The 24211-nt window shown below is 40.8% G+C and overlaps 1 protein-coding gene across 1 annotated transcript in view; it reads left to right on the top strand.

The window, feature by feature from the left end:
* The window catches only part of LOC137290649 (galanin receptor 2b-like), a 96926-nt gene that overhangs the window by 36836 nt on the left and 35879 nt on the right, over positions 1 to 24211 (top strand). Inside the window, exon 2 of the mRNA XM_067821725.1 lies at positions 11162 to 11283. Coding sequence (XP_067677826.1) covers positions 11162 to 11283 — 122 coding nt within the window. The remainder of the gene's footprint in view (positions 1 to 11161; positions 11284 to 24211) is intronic.

Here is a 24211-nt window from a genome sequence, read left to right as displayed (position 1 = left end):
CTTTTACTGCTTCTTGCCATGACTTTGACTAGAGTTTGATATAGTTGCTGAATCTGCTTTTACTGCTTCTTGCCATGACTTTGACTAGAGTTTGATATATTTGCTGAATCCTCTTTTACTGCTTCTTGCCATGACTTTGACTAGAGTTTGATATAGTTGCTGAATCTTCTTTTACTGCTTCTTGCCATGACTTTGACTAGAGTTTGATATAGTTGCTGAATCTTCTTTTACTGCTTCTTGCCATGACTTTGACAAGAGTTTGATATAGTTGCTGAATCTTCTTTTACTGCTTCTTGCCATGACTTTGACTAGAGTTTGATATAGTTGCTGAATCTTCTTTTACTGCTTCTTGCCATGACTTTGACTAGAGTTTGATATAGTTGCTGAATCTTCTTTTACTGCTTCTTGCCATGACTTTGACTAGAGTTTGATATAGTTGCTGAATCTTCTTTTACTGCTTCTTGCCATGACTTTGACTAGAGTTTGATATAGTTGCTGAATCTTCTTTTACTGCTTCTTGCCATGACTTTGACTAGAGTTTGATATATTTGCTGAATCCTCTTTTACTGCTTCTTGCCATGACTTTGACTAGAGTTTGATATAGTTGCTGAATCTTCTTTTACATCTTGACATATTGACTGCCTCTTGAAACCGTGACTACATATTTAATAATCTCTGCTTCATGGCCTTGTCTACATCTTGATACGGGTGCTGAATCTTGTCTGCATCTTGACATGTTGAAACCATGACTGCATAAACCTTAGATCAGCTTCTTGTTTTTCGCTAGATTTTGCCAGGTTTTTTCATTTTTCTGTACTTGCTGCATCTTAACATTTTAGCTGCATCTTGACATTTTACTTATTGTTATAGTATAATCCACTCGCCCATCCACTCAACTTAAGGCGGTGTTATTTTGTCTCTTGATCATCAACATCATATCGTTCGTCAATCTCAACTCACTTGTGAGAAATAAAACTCTGGCACCGAGTAAAAGTGTCTTTTCTCATCCGTACGAGGTACCCATTCACAGCTCAGTGAACTGGGACAGATGGCCACAGTACTTTGTCCACTTTTACTGCACATTGTTGTACCCGCTACATGGTGTTAGCACGTATTCGTGTGGCCACCATCAAGTCATCTACCAGCGGGACTAGGGGTTATGACAATACTGAAAGAGTCGCACACCAAACTGACTCCAAGGTTTTTAGACTCGGTCACAGGTGGGCTCGATCCCGACACCTCAAGATCGCAGGATCACTAGCCTGACGCCGTAGGCAGCTCGTTACATAGTGACTCCCTCTTGACATATCGGTCTACAGTAACTGTTTCTGAGAGTTTCTCAGGTGGGCTCAACGCCTTGGAATATTTGGCGATGGTGATGCGGTTCTGTGACGTTCTGGTAGGAAAACTTGGTGACTCGAACACATAAGTCATGACTTCAAAGATATGGGACACAATTGTTACAAAATTGAAGTGGGATAGTAAAGTGATGAACCGATTGCTCGTCATACTGATTTCCCGGGTTCGAATCCACACACGTGTGATCCAATTTCCCTTCCCGCCATATTGCTTAGATTGGAATTTGAAAGTGACGAACTAGAAGCTCCTAGGTTGAAATAGTTGTACCAATGCTCTTTGAAATTGTTTATACCTCAACGAACCCACCCAAACGGACTTTAAAGGCATAAATGCATAGAATTAGCTTCAGTAGGATTCCCGGGTAACGGTAAGCTGATCCCTAGCTGTATCTTATTCAACTTAAACTTCCACGCTGTAATAGGTTCCAGGATGCGAAACCGACCCTCTGAAGTCACTTAACATGGAAGCACATCAGTCATAGGGGTTCCAAAAATAATAACTTAATATTTTGCCAGTGACAGTCATATATTTTTGCTGAAGCGTCGTACTTCTCTACGAAGGTTTTCTTGAGTACTGGCTGTAAGGGATTTAACCTGATGGAACTGGCACTGGCACTCCTATCACTAAGCTGTTAGTGATAGGAGTTGCATACATTATGTAAGACATTTGTGAGACAGTAGAATGATGCATTGCTTTCACAGACCGGCATCATCATGTCTGGGTTGGTTAATGGCACACATGTCTCGTGTATCTTTTAATCAATACCAGGTGTGTGTGTAACTTTGTGGCATCATAGATAGATGTGGTGACTCCCCTCAAAACAAGAAGTTCGTTAAATTTGATGTTTAAAATGAAGCAGCAATGGCCCCGCTTAGTCATGTACTGTGTCAGGATGTGAAGGGATGAAGTGAGTGAGTTACGTTTTACGCCGCACTCAGCAATATTCCACCCAGTCATGTGGCGGCAGTCTGTAAATAATCCAGCCTGGACCAGGCAATTCAGTGATCAAAAGCATGAGCATTTTGCTGCTCAGTTGGGAACCGATGACATGTGTCAGCCAATCAGCGAGCCTGACCACTCGATCCCGTTAGTTGCCTCTTACGACAAGCAAAGTCGCCTTTTTGCCACAATTCGGCTGCTGAAGACCAGCTCTATCTTCACAGGTCTGCAGGGATAGAGAATGTGAGTCAGTGATATATATAGCTGAGATATATATACGGCAAAATACTTTTGTAACGAAGTACATTCTAATCGAACATTAGTTCAATATACATACATACATACATACATACATACATACATACATACATACATACATACATACATACATACATACAGACATACATACATACATACATACATACATACATACATACATACATACATACATACATAGAAAGAGATGATCATGTGTGCGTTCGTGCGTGCGTGCGTGCGGGTGTGTTTTATGAGCCCCTGGGCGATTGGTAAGACTCATTGTAAGTAAACAAACATTTATATATTGTTTGTTTCACTCTGATGCGACTTCGTAACTTCTACATGGAATAGGGAACCATCAAAAGCTTATGCCAGCTTTATTCTCATGACATATTTCAACACTAAATTCTTGTTTTTCCCTATCTTGTTCAATCACAATCCAGTAAAATACGTCTATGGTCTTTTTCACCCGTCATCTATTTCACTTACTCACATTCAACACTCCCAAGAGAACACCAATGTGTTTGAACCATTGACTCGTAAACATTTTCACATATTCAGGGCCTAGGGTTCTAGTTTAACGGTACACTCGATGGCACTCAAACCGATCACGTGACTCCCTGACGGCAACGTTAATTGACGGTGGGGAGCGTACGCCATACCGCCGATGTGCAGATTATAGCCTCTGTGCTTCGCTAGTGCGTAATAATTGCCCTGCATTTCGTGGGGGTCAAGAATGAACCTCCTCAACGCAATGAAAACGGCGTTAGGGGGTGTTTTAAGTTGTCCATCCATTCCCAATCAGTGAAGAAGTAGATTACAGAATCTTTCATTTTTCCTTACATATGTAATCATGCAGATAAGATACATAGCTCTATGACCCCACCCCATGGAACATTGCTCGTTTATTTAGACGGGGTAATCGGTACGTGAAGACATTTATGGCTTGCACTGGGCTTGATCAGCAAAGAAAATATTTTTTACTGCGCTTTGTAAACATTAAAACGTCAGCGCAAGTAAATAATCAGTCTCGAATATCTTCCGAAACGGATATGAAAATTAAATTCATATACCACGGGAACTTACTGATAATATTAAGTGTGCGTGACTAGGATAAGTGTATCCTGCACCACTTCCTCACTAATATATGTTAATTTAAAAATAAAGGAAGTAAACTCATGTGTTTTGCGGTTATTAAAACCAACGAAGATATTTTGAAAAGTGTTTTGATTAGGACAAATCACACAAGGTGTACGAAACGTTTGTTACCGAAAAATTGTTGCTAGGGTATGGGCCGAAACATATCTTCCACAAATTCGTGATGAAAGTTATCTGCATCAATCACCGTCAATCAACGATGACACCAGGCATTCTACAAATGGCCGAAATGTTCAACGTTACCGGTATCGACTATATTTTCATATACAATTTCAAACACAGAATAACGTATACTCTCTTAATATATCCCCACATGGATACAATGTGAAGCTCATTTTCTGGTGTCCCACTCCGTGATATTGCTGGGACATTGGTAGAAGCGGCGTAAAACTAAACTCACTCACTCACTCTCAGTCTCTGAATGGCGATTCAGAACCTACTGGAAATCAAGACTGATTTCATTTAGGGCAGTAGCATTGCAGAACGTGCAGGGATAAGGGAATAAGTGAGTTTAGCTTTACGCCGCACTCGACCAGACAATCATGTTCGAGAAGTTTTAACATTGTATTAACGTCACTGGACAAGAATCTACAGAAATGGAGAATATTCACTGTAGATTTCATGGAAAGGTGGTTCTAATTTCTGACCTCGTCATAACGCACATTAGAGATGGGAAGAGGGCGGCAAGGTCACAGCATAAAAACCACGGTAAACACTATGTTTCATCACAGACTTGAGACAGTCATGCCCGTACGGTCTCTTTGTGGTAAAGCGGCGTAAAACCATACTCACCCACCCACTAGCTCACTCATTAGAGATGGTACTAGATTTATTTACTGGTAACGATCCGCATTATAATAACCTAATGATAGGCGACTAACGAGGTTTGGTTCACAGACGCGTTGGAATTGGTGATGCAGATTCCGAACTGTGGAGATCAATGTTGATGATACCAATCATTAGATTGTCTTGACCAAACATCTCACAAACTTGTTACACTTACCGGGGCTCATCATTAGGAGGATAACGAAACAGTGTCGACTTAGAATTAGACTACCGTGTCAGTGTTATTGATAATTCACTGCGACGTACCGGATAAACATTATTTCACATAACCGAACCCCTATTTTTAGAATTAACTTGGAATGTCCAAATGAACCAACATGCAGTCCAGCAAGATTTGATCACCCCTGTTAATCATTAGGCACCGTTTGAGATATCATTACGAGTGAATCTACCTTCATACAGAAGCTGTGTCGTAAAGACGTATTAACTGTCTTTAATTAGCAGTACGTTCTATGGACCCCGTGGGTACCTCTAATTCAGGGTTCGAATCCCGGTTGGGCCTAATTACGTTTCCAGATGTGATCACATCTCGTGGTTTATATTGGTAAACATCTGAGACCTGGCCTGTGAACACTTCGAGGTGTTCTTCGGCAGTAAGCCTACATGGCATGCTAAAACTGGAACACCATTGAACCAGATGTTTAACCAACCTCACTCACCGATGATGCTTTCGAAAGAATTAGACTTACAGATTCGAAATATGACATGGTTAAAGCAGAAAAACATTTATGGCTCAGCCTGTTAAATTTATTACCCCCCTTGGCTGGCTTTTTATCATATCAGGTGTCTGGGAAGTTGAGCGAACCAATCACAACTCACTTTCGCTTTTTAAATTATGTAACCGATGAACTTTGGCAACACAAACCATGCAGAGGTTCCCTGAAAGATGCAGGAGTTCTTGCAGGTATATTTGTTTAAGTTTCGGACCCATCAATTTGTCTGTACGATTTCCTCAAAATCTGAGTAGAACTCCGAACAAACCTTCTCAGTTGCCACTGCTGCCTTTGTTGACACTGGCAAGTTCGGTTGTCACGGCGATTAAGCTAAATGGCTTGTGTGAGAATGCGGAGCCAGCAAAGGGAGGTAATAAAATTACCGAGCCGATCCGTAGTTGCATCAAGGGTATAGTAGAGACTTATCGGAAGGTATACCCTGGAGATATGGAGGATGCAGTGAGATGGGTTATTCAGAACCTGTGGAAATGTAGACTTGCTTCATTTGGGTCTTTAACATTGCAGGAAGTGAAAATAATTCACTTTTGACTAGCTCCAGACGAAATCAGCAGTATTCCATGACGCCCGCCTATATTGCCCAGGGGCTCATATCTTGTCTCGATAGCAGCCACGCATAGATGTCGTTTCATGTACCAGTATGATTAGCTAATCTAGAGAACCCGCCTTCACCAACAAGTTGAAGACATCGAAAGTTGGATTGACGTTCATCTGACGACAGGTGTCTCACGCCACAAATCTGTTTAGTTTCATCGTGTGAATGCCCTAATGGCATATTCTCAACCCCATCAAAGAGTCGTCGCCCCTTTCGACCTTCATAGGCTGCTGATGACCTTTCTAACACGAATGTCTCAAAGGTACGCACCGTTTTCGTAAACTTTTTCGAAACGAAAACATATCGGCTGATGTTAAGAAAAACATGATAATACGTTGACGGCAAACGTCTCGCAGCTCTCCGAATGTGTTTACTTCAGATAAAGTGAAAAAATACACAGCTAGTCATTTTCCTGCTGCTATAAGGATCCTAGATATTTATAACCCCTGTCTCGTGGTTTTCTTAATGGATCTCCAAAACTAATTGCAAACTGACTCACAAATTGTAATCTTCGACATTCCCCATACAAAACAAATAAATAACTTGTGAGCTAGCTGCCAATGTTTGCTTTGGTTTTTCATTAAGCGCGGTGGGAAATGAACATGTTTGTGTACACAGATGCCAATATCTTTATCTAGATGTCTAACAGGATTTACACCTTAACACACGCATGCCCGCCTCTGTCTTTGCAGTGTTAATAGATCAAGACATTTTCAGGCTTTGGTGTATCAAGCGTGTTTAATAGACTCTGCCAAGTCTTCTAAGTCGCGTATTGCTTGTTTGACGCCACTGTATGTAAAGTGTATAATATATAATTGATTTATATAACGCCCGGTTTCCAACTCTTAGCTGTTCAACGGCGCATATGAAAGTCCAGGACGGATATTACTCTGGAAACCCAACCCTGTTAGGCGCTCGAAGTGTGTCACGAACAGTGTCAGGGTTTATCCCAACGGGTACCCATTTTGAGCAGGGTGAACAGACGCAGTTTGGAACAAACTTACTTGTCCATGCTGGGGCCACATGTATCAAATTTGCTCCGTTGTGGAGCATGAAAGAAGTCTTAGAAACTCTCGGGAGTCAAACTGCCAAACACGGTCACCCATTGAAAGATTTTTCTTGCTCACCGTTGTTCAAATTCAATTGATCTGAGCTGTATACACCTGACCACACCTCCACTGTCCGTAATGTGGAGGGTATACTAATAATAATTGTAATAATAATATCGACTCCTGTGCGTTCTTAACGTCGCACGTAGCTAAGACAATCCCATGCCGAACCTATTAATGATTGTTCCAGACAATAGGTGATGGATACCATAAGTAACGTCCAGGGGTTCAAAAATCCCATCGACCGACACCCGGGACAAGTCAGTTTTCATTTCGGGCAATCAAATGCAAAATATCTTACTTGTCCGCAGGCTACTGGATAATTTCTGCTTACAGTTACAAAATACAAATAAACTTGGATTTCATTTCATATCTGCTCAAAACTTAGCTACTAAATTTCACAATGATAATAGAGTAGAGTGATGTTTCTTTACTATTAATGATTTCTCAATAAATAGTCCACTAAACATTAACATCAAATATTCTGTTGATCTATTCCTTCATAACTCCAACATCATGATTACGTCATAAAAATCAGGGCAGGTTGAAAATTAGTCAGGAAAAGCAACTTTCCCAAAGTCACTTGCCCTGAGGCCCAAAAGATATTGACCCACTGACGTCTCATGCAGTTGGGGCATTATAACTCACAATCAAATCGATCAATCAAGTAATCGATCCGAAGAAACCACAGTAACTGAAAAGTGAGAACGCAGCTCTCCTAATTTCGCATGGCCAAATACTGTAAGGACTCGTTCGTATTCTTGCATTCTGTGATGTCACATTCTTATTTTTGGGGTATGTCTGCGACCATACAATAAGACGTCATTTGGAAAATAGCCTATTACAACCAGACAAATTGCACCTTTCATTATTTTCAAGGCATTATTGCACTTCTTTCCAAAGTCTGAGATTACGAAAACGTATCATGTCTTCAGAGTTCAAAGACATGAACTCATACTCAGTTAGCAATGTCCAATTGGAACAATGGTAAACTTAAAATTCGAAGTTCATTCGAGAGCCTTGTGTGAGCATTTAACACGGTGGTGTCAATCAGACTAGCTAAAACACAAGCTAGAAATCATAGTCTAGCTACTCTCTCTCCATGAACAGAGGCCGGCGGTGCAGGTCTTTGATATTCCAGAAGCAAAATAAGACGTAGACGTTCTAAGTCATGGAGTTTAACATCATCACGTGTAATAGCCATAGAGATTTATTCCTATACGTTTAACGCTTAGCCTACTCCATCTGAAGTAAAGATCTGCATGCGTAAATTTTGTCTCATCTCGGGGGCATTTCACAGAAGCAGACTTTCGCACTCTTTGAGAAAGATCGCTTACCGTCACAACCCTATCGGTCTGGCGGGTATCGGATATAGCAAGTTATCATTACAATAGTTTCAACATTGACAAGGTGATTTAGTGTCAATACCCCTGTGTATGCAGCGAACAGTTGTATGTCCACATAACTAGAACACAGAAACATACAAACTGAACCTTGGTCGTAGTTTTCTAATTTCTACTTTTGAATCGTTTCTTTTCATACAGACAATTTGGTTTGTATACGTTTAAGAAATATGTTCATATACTTAACAGCAAAAGAAACAAATCTGGCTTTTTGTCACTTTACCATGAATGTTCCATAAAAACGAAGTCACACTTTTATGACATTTCACTTTTCCGAAACTTGCGTTTCTTTTACTGTTGAGATTATAGTGTCATGGCAACTGGGATTCGAACCCTCGTTCACTCGTCGGTGTCATGCGGAGCAGCGGTTTGCAAAGGCAATTACAACTGGGTCACTTACATCACGCCGTATGTCGGTCATAACTGATATGGCTTCCAAATGGGGTCACGTGATCGTCCATTAATACATTAGTGTCGGAAAATGGTTCTGAGGAAATGTTCCATTAACAGTTGTAGGTCTTGCAAAAGTACATTGCAATATTCAAAATAGGCAAATCTTGAAAATATTATGCCAGTGGCCTTCATTTTGAAGTTATGTATGCTTGGTGCATACGTCCTGCTTTAGATCTGCTAGTGCTTCAGATTAAATGAACAACCCAAGGGGAAGGGCAAATGTCGATATTATATGGAGCATAAACTCACAATGATGCAATAAATCCTTATAATTTCAAAATGTTTGAAGCGTTGGTAGTCTTGTAGAACACAAAAGCATTAGCATGAAATATTGTATAATTCCAAAATAATAGATGCTTGGGTACTCTTGTGGAAACATTTTTAAAGTAATGGAAGATACGGATAGTAATCCCAGCTCATTAGCGCAACGGTATTATGGAACCAGTCATATAATGCAGGAAAAATATATATTATTACTTACATTAATTATTAATTAAGGAGTGGTCATATTTCCAGACGAAATATTGATCCATCTGCGACTATTCTAAGGTAAGGCTATGTACCTTTAATAAGCCGTTCACATTATATTGATCAATGTTAAGAATGGTTTTAATACGACGTGTTTATGTGTGCAATGGGTTTCTGTAGAAACCAATTTGAAATTCTGACCATTAGAGAGAAAAAATTAAAAGTTAAAAGGTGGATGATGCATGTCAATCTGTTTTATTTGTTCAAGTATTTCAGAGAAATAGAAAATTTAAAATCAACATAAAAATCGCCGTTACCATAGTTAAATAGTTGTAACATGCAAATAGCCTTATCTCATCAAATGAACTGTAAAGTTATGATCATTTTATCTGTCCGCAAAGTCGTTGCCACGGAAACCAAATTAACTTGGGTCGTACAATAACAGTGGAAAGATTGGATCTCCCAAACAAAGTTTCAGCTTTTCTGCTGATTATCAGTGTAAGAATGCGAGTCAGCTCAGTATCAACGGAATCGTAAATATTCGCAAACTCTCAAACGTATGAAAACAGCCATATACTCTTTCTGTAAGAACAGAAACTGCACTGAAAACTCATGAAAATCTTTCATGGAAGAAAATACGTCATATGCATTCTACAAATTACTACAAGATTACACTTAATGGTAGCATATTTGATCATTGTGATTGTAGTATATAGCTCAAGTCATTGTCATTAAAATGTTATCGATGCTGATAACGAATATGAATTTACATGCATCTGAAAGCCTGAATTTTCCTTTTATAATACGCATGACAAAACAAACCCCATAACTCTAAATAGTGTCTAATGCAGTCATTTTATCTTTGAACAGTGTACAAGCCAGTCATCCTGACTACCTTTTGTATAACACGACATCTCCATTTGCCATTATCTCTAAGTGATAGCATGAACATCGGTGTATATTTTCTGATTGGTTTTCTGATGGATGGCAACCATACGTAGCTTCTGTGAAAGAGAACATCTCTTTTTATGTTTTTTCTGTAGTCTGTGATAGTCTTGTTATATCTGATACTAACGTCATATCTGATGTAAACTTGTATCTGATGTTTTATGTATATCCGATATCCTTGTGATATCTAATAATATAGGTATATTCGATAGTATACTTATAACTGATGTTCTAGTTATATATATATATATATATATATATATATATCTTCTTTTATCAGACCGTAGAGCGATATTTGAACGTTTAGTTGTAACTGATATTTCAGCTATTTTTTATATTCAAGTTATATCCAATATCCTAAGTGTATTTGATTGTCTACTTATAGCTGACAGTCGTGTCTGGTAATAATGTCTTACTTTGTGTATGATAGTCCCTATATGTCAGATTCGCGAGTTATAGATGAACGTCTAGTTATGTCTGACCCTTTGATTATATCTGACCCTCTAGCTCTGCCTGACACTCTCGTTGTCTGACACTCTTATGTCTGACCCTCTCTTATGTCTGACCCTTTAGTTACGTCTGACACTCTTGTTATGTCTGACACTCTAGTTATGTCTACCTCTCTGGTTATGTCTGACGCTTTAGGTATTTCTCAGGCTCTAGTCATGTCTGACACACTAGTTGTGTCTGACCATGTAATTTTTCTTGACAATTTCGTTATGTGTATGTGTATACAATTACATTTTTACTTAGTTATGTCCGACGGTGTATATGTCATATCTGACCGCCTCGTTATATGTCCGGCCATGTGCATGCTTTCTTTACTGACGTGTACTTCGATACCAGGGGGGCGTCATCACTGTACATCTCACGTCGTCCTTTTGTTTATTTCAGTTTGCAGCCTTCTTCAGTTTTACGTGGCAATATGGCGAGTTTATGTGCAAGTCCGTCCACTACATACAGAATGTCTCCATGATCTGTTCCGTGTGGACCCTCACTACCATGAGCATAGAACGGTAGGTACTTTCACTACCATGAGCATAGAACGGTGGGTACTTTCACTACCATGAGCATAGAACGTTGGGTATTTTGACTACCATGAGCATAGAACGGTGGGTACTTTGACTACCATGAGCATAGAACGTTGGGTATTTTGACTACCATGAGCATAGAACGGTGGGTACTTTGACTACCATGAGCATAGAACGTTGGGTATTTTGACTACCATGAGCATAGAACGGTGGGTACTTTCACTACCATGAGCATAGAACGGTGGGTACTTTCACTACCATGAGCATAGAACGGTAGGTACTTTGACTACCATGAGCATAGAACGTTGGGTATTTTGACTACCATGAGCATAGAACGTTGGGTATTTTGACTACCATGAGCATAGAACGTTGGGTATTTTGACTACCATGAGCATAGAACGTTGGGTATTTTGACTACCATAAGCATAGAACGTTGGGTACTTTGACTACCATAAGCATAGAACGGTGGGTACTTTCACTACCATGAGCATAGAACGTTGGGTACTTTCACTACCATGAGCATAGAACGTTGGGTACTTTCACTACCATGAGCATAGAACGTTGGGTACTTTCACTACCATAAGCATAGAACGGTGGGTACTTTGACTACCATAAGCATAGAACGGTGGGTATTTTGACTACCATAAGCATAGAACGGTAGGTACTTTCACTACCATAAGCATAGAACGTTGGGTACTTTGACTACCATAAGCATAGAACGTTGGGTACTTTCACTACCATGAGCATAGAACGTTGGGTACTTTCACTACCATGAGCATAGAACGTTGGGTACTTTCACTACCATGAGCATAGAACGTTGGGTACTTTCACTACCATAAGCATAGAACGGTGGGTACTTTGACTACCATAAGCATAGAACGGTGGGTATTTTGACTACCATAAGCATAGAACGGTAGGTACTTTCACTACCATAAGCATAGAACGTTGGGTACTTTGACTACCATAAGCATAGAACGGTGGGTACTTTCACTACCATGAGCATAGAACGTTGGGTACTTTCACAACCATGAGCATAGAACGTTGGGTACTTTCACTACCATGAGCATAGAACGTTGGGTACTTTCACTACCATAAGCATAGAACGGTGGGTACTTTGACTACCATAAGCATAGAACGGTGGGTATTTTGACTACCATAAGCATAGAACGTTGGGTACTTTCACTACCATAAGCATAGAACGTTGGGTACTTTGACTACCATAAGCATAGAACGGTAGGTACTTTCACTACCATAAGCATAGAACGTTGGGTACTTTCACTACCATAAGCACAGAACGTTGGGTATTTTGACTACCATAAGCATAGAACGTTGGGTATTTTGACTACCATAAGCATAGAACGTTGGGTATTTTGACTACCATGAGCATAGAACGTTGGGTACTTTGACTACCATAAGCATAGAACGTTGGGTATTTTGACTACCATGAGCATAGAACGTTGGGTATTTTGACTACCATGAGCATAGAACGTTGGGTATTTTGACTACCATGAGCATAGAACGTTGGGTATTTTGACTACCATGAGCATAGAACGTTGGGTACTTTCACTGCCATGAGCACAGAACGTTGGGTACTTTCACTGCCATGAGCATAGAACGTTGGGTACTTTGACTACCATAAGCATAGAACGTTGGGTATTTTGACTACCATGAGCATAGAACGTTGGGTACTTTGACTACCATGAGCATAGAACGTTGGGTATTTTGACTACCATGAGCATAGAACGTTGGGTACTTTGACTACCATGAGCATAGAACGTTGGGTACTTTCACTGCCATGAGCATAGAACGTTGGGTACTTTCACTGCCATGAGCATAGAACGGTGGGTACTTTCACTGCCATGAGCACAGAACGTTGGGTATTTTGACTACCATGAGCATAGAACGTTGGGTATTTTGACTACCATGAGCATAGAACGTTGGGTACTTTGACTACCATGAGCATAGAACGTTGGGTACTTTCACTGCCATGAGCACAGAACGTTGGGTACTTTCACTGCCATGAGCATAGAACGGTGGGTACTTTCACTGCCATGAGCACAGAACGTTGGGTATTTTGACTACCATGAGCATAGAACGTTGGGTACTTTGACTACCATAAGCATAGAACGTTGGGTATTTTGACTACCATGAGCATAGAACGGTGGGTACTTTGACTACCATGAGCATAGAACGTTGGGTATTTTGACTACCATGAGCATAGAACGTTGGGTATTTTGACTACCATGAGCATAGAACGGTGGGTACTTTCACTGCCATGAGCACAGAACGTTGGGTACTTTGACTACCATGAGCATAGAACGTTGGGTATTTTGACTACCATGAGCATAGAACGTTGGGTACTTTGACTACCATGAGCATAGAACGTTGGGTACTTTCACTGCCATGAGCATAGAACGTTGGGTACTTTCACTGCCATGAGCATAGAACGGTGGGTACTTTCACTGCCATGAGCACAGAACGTTGGGTATTTTGACTACCATGAGCATAGAACGTTGGGTACTTTGACTACCATAAGCATAGAACGTTGGGTATTTTGACTACCATGAGCATAGAACGGTGGGTACTTTGACTACCATGAGCATAGAACGTTGGGTACTTTGACTACCATAAGCATAGAACGTTGGGTATTTTGACTACCATAAGCATAGAACGGTGGGTACTTTGACTACCATGAGCATAGAACGTTGGGTACTTTGACTACCATGAGCATAGAACGTTGGGTATTTTGACTACCATGAGCATAGAACGTTGGGTACTTTGACTACCATGAGCATAGAACGTTGGGTACTTTGACTACCATGAGCATAGAACGTTGGGTATTTTGACTACCATGAGCATAGAACGTTGGGTACTTTGACTACCATAAGCATAGAACGTTGGGTATTTTGACTACCATGAGCATAGAACGGTGGGTACTTTGACTACCATGAGCACAGAATGACAGGTACTTTCACTACCATGTGCATAGAACGGTGGGTACTTTCACTACTGTGATCACAGAACGGTGGGTACTTTGACTACCATGAGCATAGAACGGTAGGTACTTTCACTGCCGTGAGCACAGAATGACAGGTACTTTCACTACCATGTGCATAGAACGGTGGGTACTTTCACTACCGTGAGCACAGAACGGTGGGTACTTTGACTACCATGAGCATAGAACGGTATCTACTTTCACTACCATGAGCACAGGATAATGGGTAATCCTTCTACTAGCAAGAGCGGTAGATGCTATCACTACCATATAAAAGGATGGTAGGTGCTTGCAGGTCCACGAGCATAGAATGGTGGATACTCATTCCTACCATTCGTGCCATGATCATACAGTGGGTGAAACTCCTCTCACTAGCAGTAGCACAGACCGATAGGTACTTTCATTGGTGAAATCACGCTAGGTAGCAGGTAAGTCTCTCACTGCCAACACATACAACGTTCAATACACATTTGACAAAAGCAAGTGAAGAGTGACTCGCACAATGTGCAACGACATATAGGTCCAATAGTTCCCTCGGAAATATGTGTTCACATATTTATTCAATTGATAAGAAACCTGGATCTATATCTCTTGATTATCTGTTCCAATCGCAAGTTCATGTTAAAAAGTCTGAATCCCAAATTCATTTCAAGTAAGACTTTGTACCATTTCTTAAGCTGAAATGTGAACAAAATCAGTGTTCTCGCGAATAATGAGATAAAGAAACAAACCTTTCAATATTTAATTCACAAAAACGTTGGGTTTATTAAATCTCAAATGCCCGGATGCACTTTTGTCTTCCCTGTATTGTGTTCGAAGATCGATTGTTAACAAGTTATCAATCAATCTAAAGTACCTTTTTCTCTGTCTTCTAGAGGTTTGTCCTAAGTATTAAGGTTTTGACGTATTAAGGCTTAACGTTTTATGACATTACAAGCCACAGAACGTATTTACAAATCCCTTGATCGCCGCTGGAATGCTACGCATATGTCTTCCATTAGAGTCTAGACTGGTTGGTTTTGCACACACCGCAAACAGTGACAATGAGAACGTTTTGTGGTAAGTAAATGCATTAAAAGAAATGTTTAAGCCTTGTCAATTAGTTTCCATGCTTCTTATGGTAGCTTCAACCGGCTTATGTTACCGTGGCTTCAGTGCTGTAAGAAATTAGTGTTTTATTTGGCTCTCTTCTTCCCAAACATAGGCTTTGTGGTGCAGGAAGACTTGCCAAGTGATCGTTTGGTCTCGGATCTCTTCTTTTCACAGCTAAGTCCATTTCTCTGCTGACTTTCATTATTCGTGAAGTCGAGAGGCTGGACATGTTCGGAAATATTTTGTATTGGAAATGATTGGTCTGATGCCGGATTTGTTTTATTGGTATAAAAATTTGCCTACCGGGCATACCATTGTGATATTGCGTGCGAGTCTGTAACGTGCAATCCTCCATCGTAATGTTAGATATGCTCCCATCAAAGTGAAGACTTCGGGAACATCTGAAAAGTCAAACCAAACATACGCATTAAAGACTCCTTGTGCTCCATCGTAATGTTAGATATGCTCCCATCAAATGAAGACTACAGGGAACATCTGAAAAGTTAAACCAAACGTATGCATTAAAGACTCCTTGTCTCTCCGTTCATGAATCGCAGTGATATATTCTTTTATGATGGACGAAGAATGTTTTATGTATTATGCTTGTTTTGTCAGTTTGCTCGAATATACCATTTGGGGTTCCACTCCCAAGTTGACTTGAGTTTGTCAGCGCCAATACACAAAGCACAGTTGCGTTTTTTTGTGTTTACCAGGAACTATTGGTAACGGGTTGACTCAAGGTTGGCGTGATTGTGTTTCGGACTTTGATACCATGTTAGACCGGGCACAGTTGCGTTTTTTGTTGTTCTTTAGTGTGTGTGTGTGTGTGTGTGTGTGTGTGTGTGTGTGTGTCTCTGTGTGTGTGTGTGTGTGTGTGTGTGTGTGTGTGTGTGTGTGTGTGTGTGTGTGTGTGTGTGTGTGTGTGTGTGTGTGTGTGTGTGTGTGTGTGTGTGTGTGTGTGTGTGTGTGTGCAAGGTACTATTGGTAACGGACTGACTCAAGGTTGGCGTGATTGTGTTTTGGACTTTGATACCATGTTAGACCACTAACTTCTTTGTCCCCACGATACCGGGGCATGTAAATTTCACTAAACGATTGTTTTCTTCCACAAGTATATAGAGGATACAGACCTGTAACGCTAACCTGGGATGTTTATCGGTCCCCAAAAAGAAATGGCAACTCCAACATGCATATTTTATCGGAGATTAGAATTGATCTTCAAGAACCCATGCCTGTGCCAAGAGGCGAGTAAAGGGATCGGGTTGTCAGGGTCGCTGGCTTGGTTGACACTTGTAATCGTATCCCAACTGTGGACATCGATGCTCATGGTGTCAATCGCTCAACTGTCTGACCCATACTCGATTATTTACAGACAGCAGTCGTATAACAATTACTGACATCTTGCCGATGGTCAGACCCGCAGTTAAGGATGGAGGCTTGAGACAAACTCCAGAATGCCCATGAGAGAATGTTTTCGCTGCGATGGAAATATACACTGTAAACTGGTACAGCATCTTAATCCAACCATTATACTTTACGTAGCTAGTGGTGCTTGGAAAGATCTATGCTGAAATTAAATAGATTTGCCCCATGAAGCTAAAGAGAAGGGCATTAAGTAGTCTGCGAACATTGTTGCACATTTTTCTGTGTCATTATCCCTTGTGGCATCAACTACCAGGCAAATTACCACCACTGAAAATTGAAACCTAGGGACCTTTATCCACCCCACTTGTAATGGTTTCGGTTCCATCATGTCGACAGCGGTGGGCGACAAGTTTAAGAGCAACATGATCTCCGCATCATGATGAAGTCAACGCGTTTGGATCCTGAGAATTTGATTTATTGTGAACAGAACATGTTGGACACTAGTTACAGTGGATTTGGCAGATTCTGCGGCGTAGAAAAAACTCATTTATAATCATTTCATGACAAATCGTGTTTTCCACGCCTTATATTTCCAACCGTGAATTATCAGTATATTGCGACTATGGATTGATGTGATGTTAGATTAATGTTTTATCGTCCTAAACCATAGCTGTCTGGGTGTTCGTGTTATAGTCCAGTCTTCATGATCTGCGGCAGTAAGGGCATAAAGTGACTGGGAACGTTGTCGGCGTCGAGGCTGCAATGAAAGTAAGGTTTAATGGCACTGTAGTATTTTATAAGTACAGAGTCCAGAGATTTCTTCAGCTGATTCACAATACACAATTCATCACTGGTAGCGCTAGTAAATGTTTTATGCAACAAAAATACAATTCCCATAAACTTCAGGAATTTCTATTTAAGTATTTACTGTACGCAGCGGGTTCCAGTAGACGTCAAGCAAAATCACAGTTAAACTTGCATGACTAGGTCACTGATAGCAAGGTCACATTCCCATGGTCTTTTGGGGAAGAATACCTCCCAGTATCTCCTCAGCTTACCAACATAAGACAACGGTAACGATAGACCGTGGACGAGTGCGGTGGGCGAGCTGGTTAGTGATCCAGCGAGGCTGAGGTGTCGGGATCGAGCCCACATGTGAGTAAAGATCTTGGAGTCTGCTTTGTGTGCAAAGTATGTATAGTGGAAACTATACTGCTCGTCATCTTCATAAACAGAAAGCGACGGAATATTGTGTAATAAAATCATAAAAAGGCCAGTGCCATGAAATAACCCTTTATTATCCCCAAAAGAATGTTTCAGTTGGCGTGAAGGCAAAGTTTCCGTCTGAATTCTATATCAATGCAAAATCAGTTATGACACCGGGTGTTCAAGGAATATACGTCTGTCGGTTTGTTTGTTGATCGCATTTCGATAGCACCCTCATCCTGATATATCTTGAGCGATCACATTTATTGGGATGATAATATAGAGAATCTCAAACAATGTTTTATCAACGCGTGTTGATTTATTTGATATCAGAAGACAGCATCACTTGACACTCAGGTGCTGTTTGATAGAGGTCACAAAGTTCAATGTCAAGAGGTGTTGAAAGTTTTATAGTCAACAGGTGGAAATAGTTTCCATTTTTTGTGTCAGAAGAAAACATAATTTTCGATGCTATTTCTATTTTGACTCACACCTTGTGTTCCGTGAGTTATTTTAGGCGAGCGATTGTTTTGTCAGTGCGTATGTTTATGACAGTTGCCACCGTTTTGGCAGGATACGCTCATCTTTTCGCGAGCACCTGCGTATATGTATATCTGATATACCAGAATAACGTGGAATTTACGTTTCCTATGGCTCTTTTGGTGGATTGTACTTTTATTGTACTCATCATCAGCTCAGTGGCATATTTTGTCAGTCATAAAGAGTTTTTATATGCAAGACATAGGGATTGGGTGGTAAGGCTCGCTAGCCTGACATATGTCATCATATCCCATTTTCGTAGATCGATGTTTGTACTGTTGATCTCTGCCTTATCTGGTCCACAATGCATTTGTGTATACACCGGTGTAATTTTGCTGATTACAGCGTTCAAGAGCAAACAAACAAACGTAATTAAGTGTTTCCAAACTAAAAGCAGCAAACTCTCTGCACGTGTGCACGGCCGACATTATTGAAAACTAGCACATCGATATTTTTTTCTAACCAGTCACTAAATGTTCTGCTGTGACGCCGGGTTTTCTTCTGTTTTCTGGGGCGGTGGGGTAGTCTAGTGGTTAAAGCGTTCGCTCGTCACGCCGAAGACTCGGGTTCGATTCCCCACGTGGGTACAATGCGTGAGGTCCATTTTCTGGTGCCCCCCGCCGTGATATCGCTGGAATATTGCTAAAAGCGGCGTAAAACCAAACTCACTCACTCACTCCTCTGTTTTCTGCTCTGGTCGCAACAGCAATATTCCTGGCATATTGCTAAAAGCGGCGTAGAATCTCATGCTCACACCCACTCGCTAGCTCGCCCACCAACTCACTCTCTAGCCCACTCGCTTGTTCGCTCACTAACACACTCACTCACTAGCCCACTCACACACTCACTAACCCACTCACTCAATCACTCATGGCGTGAAATCATGTAACAATGGCTAACTTCTATAAAGGTTATGAATGGTTGGTGGTACTGGTATAACAGATCATCCTTCCCATTTCGTGGCTTCACCAATTGTCAGTGACCAATTGATAAAATTCACTGTTTTGCCTTTTACATCCGAGGTACATAGTTCGATGGACAAACGAGTATCGGTATAATCTCGAGATGACGTGTTATGTTTCGTTGTACAAATGGTTTTTGGCGGTTTGTCCTTATAAATTTGCTTCCGTTATTGTGGGATTGACCACACACTGATGCATATTACAACTACAGTTGGTAGAGACAATTACAACAAACTACCCCAGATACCTCATGCTTCTTGTTAGGCGCTAGAAGGCTATAGTCACATGACGTACCCCACCGGGTACCCATTTTCTGCGGTCACCCATCCAAAGACTCACCGCGCTCAACGTTGTTTAACGTCACCTGATTAGTGACCTGAGGTTTGTGCACTGGTCCAGATACCACGACATTAGCAAGCACGCCTATAACAGACTTACGGAAATATCAAAGTGTTTATTTAGGTCATTACCACATGCTATGAATTTTGTCGAAATACGGCTATAACGAACTAAACTAATGCCCCTTCGATTCGTTATAACAGTTGTTTAAGGTATAACCTCGAATACCTTTATCCATAAGTTAGTCGATTCCTACAGCCAGTGTTGGGGACATATTATACCGTTAGTCCTCTCAGGTTAGAGTGAGTGAGTGAATTTGGATTTACGCCGCCAGGGGCGTAGCAAGCCATTTGTTTCGAGTAACCGGTAGGTTCCAAAGCTTCATATGTAGATAGTACTGGGAACTTAACCAACCTTTTTAGCAACATTCATGTGTGAGCCCTGGCTTTTTTCACAGTGGTAGTAACGCATGTAGAAATATTACACCAGTGTCACGGTGAGGGACTTCAGAATGGGTTTGACAGATCGTGCCCATATTTGGAATTGAACTCTGTTTTTCAGCGTGGTAAGAAAACGCCTTAACCACAGGCTAACCAACCTATGGTTAAGGCGTAGAGAACAGGGAAGTCCCCCTTTCTTTGCTAGATCGCCGTTCCTTGTTCTCCAGCCTGAGCGTCATATATTTCTACCCTTCGTATAAATACTTATTATAAAGCCGTAATGATATCCCTCAGTCTCGCAGTCTGAAACCACGAGGCTGTTTGAGGGTATAATTGTGAATCGATAACTAATGGACAGTCAATTTTGTCCTTATGTCCATTATGTGTTGAGTCAAGTGAAGCATGTCTCAATCTCTTGTGTTCTTTGTACAGCTATTATCGGCCAATATGACTCATAAATCGATCAAACGGTGACTGATCCGTCCTAATGTATACAACTTGGCAATAATGGCAGGAAATGTTGGAGATTGTTTATGGAAGTATCTATGTGGCGTCGTAATGCGTTATGCAGAGTTGCGGCCCTTTGTCTGTCAGGAATCAGTGACATTGGATTCGAATGACCAAAGCGGACGAGAAGCCAGCATCCTAGGTCTCTGGATCCAGGGACAATTTTTGCTGTCCCCAGCCGTGATATTGCTGGAATATTGCTAAAAGTTGCGTAAAACCAAACTCACTCATTCACTCTTGTTCCTTGGCTTTATCGTCTTCGTTTTTTTCGTTTATTAGGCTTCCAAGGCTTGCTTGATGTATGTAAAATGAAAGCATTCAAAAATCCCGTTGCGGCCATCTGTCTTCACACGTCAATCTTGCCGTCTGTTTTGGGTTTTTGGGGTTTTTTTGTTGTTGTTTTTTTGCTCGCCTCAGTTCTTGGACCACCATGTTTGTGGAGAGTTGCTCTTCAATCAGCACTTATAATTCCTTGTAGTTTCACATGTTTACCAACTAACGAGTTTTTTTATGACACGGTGGGTTTAATTATTACTGGTACCAGATGTATAACATACGCTGCCTATATATATGTATGTTGATCCATGAACTTCTGAACTTCATGCCTGTCCTAAGATGTGACTAACGGGAGCTGGTGGTCAGTTTGTTTGCTTTATGACGGTTTTCTGTAAATAACTGAGATTGAGTCTTGACCAGACAATCCGGTGATTGACATCATGAACACCGATCTACGCATATGAGATGTGTCCACCCGATACCGTTAGTCGCCTCTTACGAAAAACATGGATTACACTGAAGATCGGTTCTAATCTGGATCCTTGTGGGTGGAGTGGTGGTCAGGCTCGCTGACTTATACATCGTATCCATTGCGTCGATAGATGCTCATGATATCAACCATGTGGTTCTGGTCCAGATTCTCTCATTTACAGACAACCGTATCAACTAGGGTATTGTGCGACGTTAAAAAACAAACAAACAGATGCATCTTTTATGCAATTGCAATAACTGACAGTGAAAGATCATACTGACCCGTCTGGTTAATTTCCCAAGCAATTTCCGGATGTCACATTCTATTTACTCTCGATCTCGCCAACACAACAAGAAAGTTTTATCACCTCCTCTGCTTGACAGATGATATGGAAGTCTCTATCATTTATTCATTTGGAATATCGCTTTACTCAGTTCTTCCAGCATCCATGATACTCTTGAGCTTCGTAATAAGAGATTCAATAGATGGCGACGTCGTATCTGGCAACAATGACGACAATATCGGGACGACGACTCAATTTCAGCCATGTCACGACCCCGTTGCTAAACCTCATGGAGAATCGTCACATAAAAGGAACTGACGTACAGCTCTGATGCATTAATCAAACACTGGTTTGATAGACGTAGCGTCAATTAATAACACAATTGTGTCAACAATAACCTCAAGGCATATATTTGAGAATGGTGACCGTATGTCAATAGGTCAGACTCACTAATGACAAAGAAGTCTTATGTGGTCAATAATACTCGGCCAGGAACATATCGATGTCCACTAACAGTACTGTAATAGGTCTGTGTCTTTAAATCGTCAACGATGCGGGCGTTAATGTAATGGGATTTGTCGGCGCCGTTCCCTAGATAAACGAGACCGGCATCGGGTTGGGCCTTCCTCCCACTACACACTACATCCACCTCACTCACTCTCTCACTCACTCACCCACACACTCACTCACTCACACACTCACTCTCTCACTCACTCACTCACACACTCATTCACTGGTCCTGTTGACAACGTCTTGCCGCGTCCTTTCAAGTAAAACCCAGCTGTATGTAGAGAGAATATTAGTCTTGGAAACTAGAGAGAGGTTTGTGTGAGATGTTAGTGCTTCCACAGAAAGGGCAGTGTGATGTGTTGGTGGTTCCACAGAAAGGGTAGAGTGAATTGTGGGTGGTTCCACAGAGAGTGTATAGTGAATTGTTGGTGGTTCCACAGAAAGGGCAGTGTGATGTGTTGGTGCTTCCACAGAAAGGGTAGAGTGAATTGTGGATGGTTCCACAGAGAGTGTATAGTGAATTGTTGGTGGTTCCACAGAAAGGGCAGTGTGATGTGTTGGTGCTTCCACAGAAAGGGTAGGGTGAATTATGGGTGGTTCCACAGAAAGTGTATAGTGAATTGTGGGTGGTTCCACAGAAAGGGTAGAGTAATGTGTTGGTGCTTCAACAAAAAGTGTATAGTGTATTGTGGGTGCTTCCACAGAAAGGATAGAGTGAATTATGGGTGGTTCCATAGAAAGGATAGAGTGAATTATGGGTGGTTCCACAGAAAGGATAGAGTGAATTATGGGTGGTTCCACAGAAAGGATAGAGTGAATTATGGGTGGTTTCCATATGATCGTTTATTAAAAAACTTTTATCCTAAGTTGAATAAATTTTTAGATCTAATGCACAGTTATCAAGGAAAACTTGTCAAGATTTTATTTCTTTTTAATTGATTTACTTTTCTGTTTAAAGTACAATTCATCGGTACGTTTTCACTGCAGACTATAAGCAGTACACCTCCCAAATTAAATGCACTTTACTATAGCATATACGTTAAACACGCTGCAGACCCGGGATCTATTCTCTATTTGGGGACAATGTGTAGCACCGAGTTCTTCTGTCCCCCTCCTTGAGATAACTTTAATATTGCTAAAACAGCTTAAAGACATACTCACTCATTCCTTCCTCAGTATGGGGACACTTTTCTAGGGTGAAATGAATATTTTCCTCAGTAAATTAAAATATTAAAATTACTGAATATCTGTTGACAATTGATATCATGAGTGTATTCCAACTGTTTTTAGGTGAATATTCTCCACAGTGAAAACATGTTGACACACATTTGACAACTGATAAAACTGCATGTTCCCTTAATCATTTGGGCGGTGGTGTAGCTTAGTGGTTAAAGCGTTAGCTCGTCACGCCAAATCGGCTTCGATTCTCCACAATGTCCATGTGTGGTGTCTAAAGCCGTGATACATTGCTCTGAAATATTGCTGAAAGCGGCGTAAAACTAAACTCACTCACCCACCCTCTCGTTCTCAGCACTCTAAAGTGTGTACTTTCTTCTAGTACCTTCCTGTCAACACTCAAACAACAACATGTGCAAAAATGTTGATATGGCGTTTTATAATAATTACTCACTTACCCTTGTGTATTCTAAACAGTCTTAATGACATTTAATATAATTTGCATATTCTCCACAGAGTTCATAAGGTTTGACGCAAGGTAAGGTTAGAAATGTAAGTACCAAATTTTAAAAGAATGGACTCAGTAAAGGCTCAATATGTATTCTGATTTCAAATTACACAAACATTAACGCAGAATACAGAAATTCAGACCATTCACGCAACATCAAGACGGTGATATGATGTTGATTTCACTAAATATCTCAAAGTATTGATCGGGTAAAAAAACAAGCTTTGTTGCGCGGCTGTAAT

The sequence above is a fragment of the Haliotis asinina genome, chromosome 7, assembly GCF_037392515.1.
Source record: "Haliotis asinina isolate JCU_RB_2024 chromosome 7, JCU_Hal_asi_v2, whole genome shotgun sequence".
Lineage (NCBI taxonomy): Eukaryota > Metazoa > Mollusca > Gastropoda > Lepetellida > Haliotidae > Haliotis > Haliotis asinina.
Note: the sequence above shows the minus strand (reverse complement) of the source record. Positions and strands in the feature narration are given on the sequence as shown.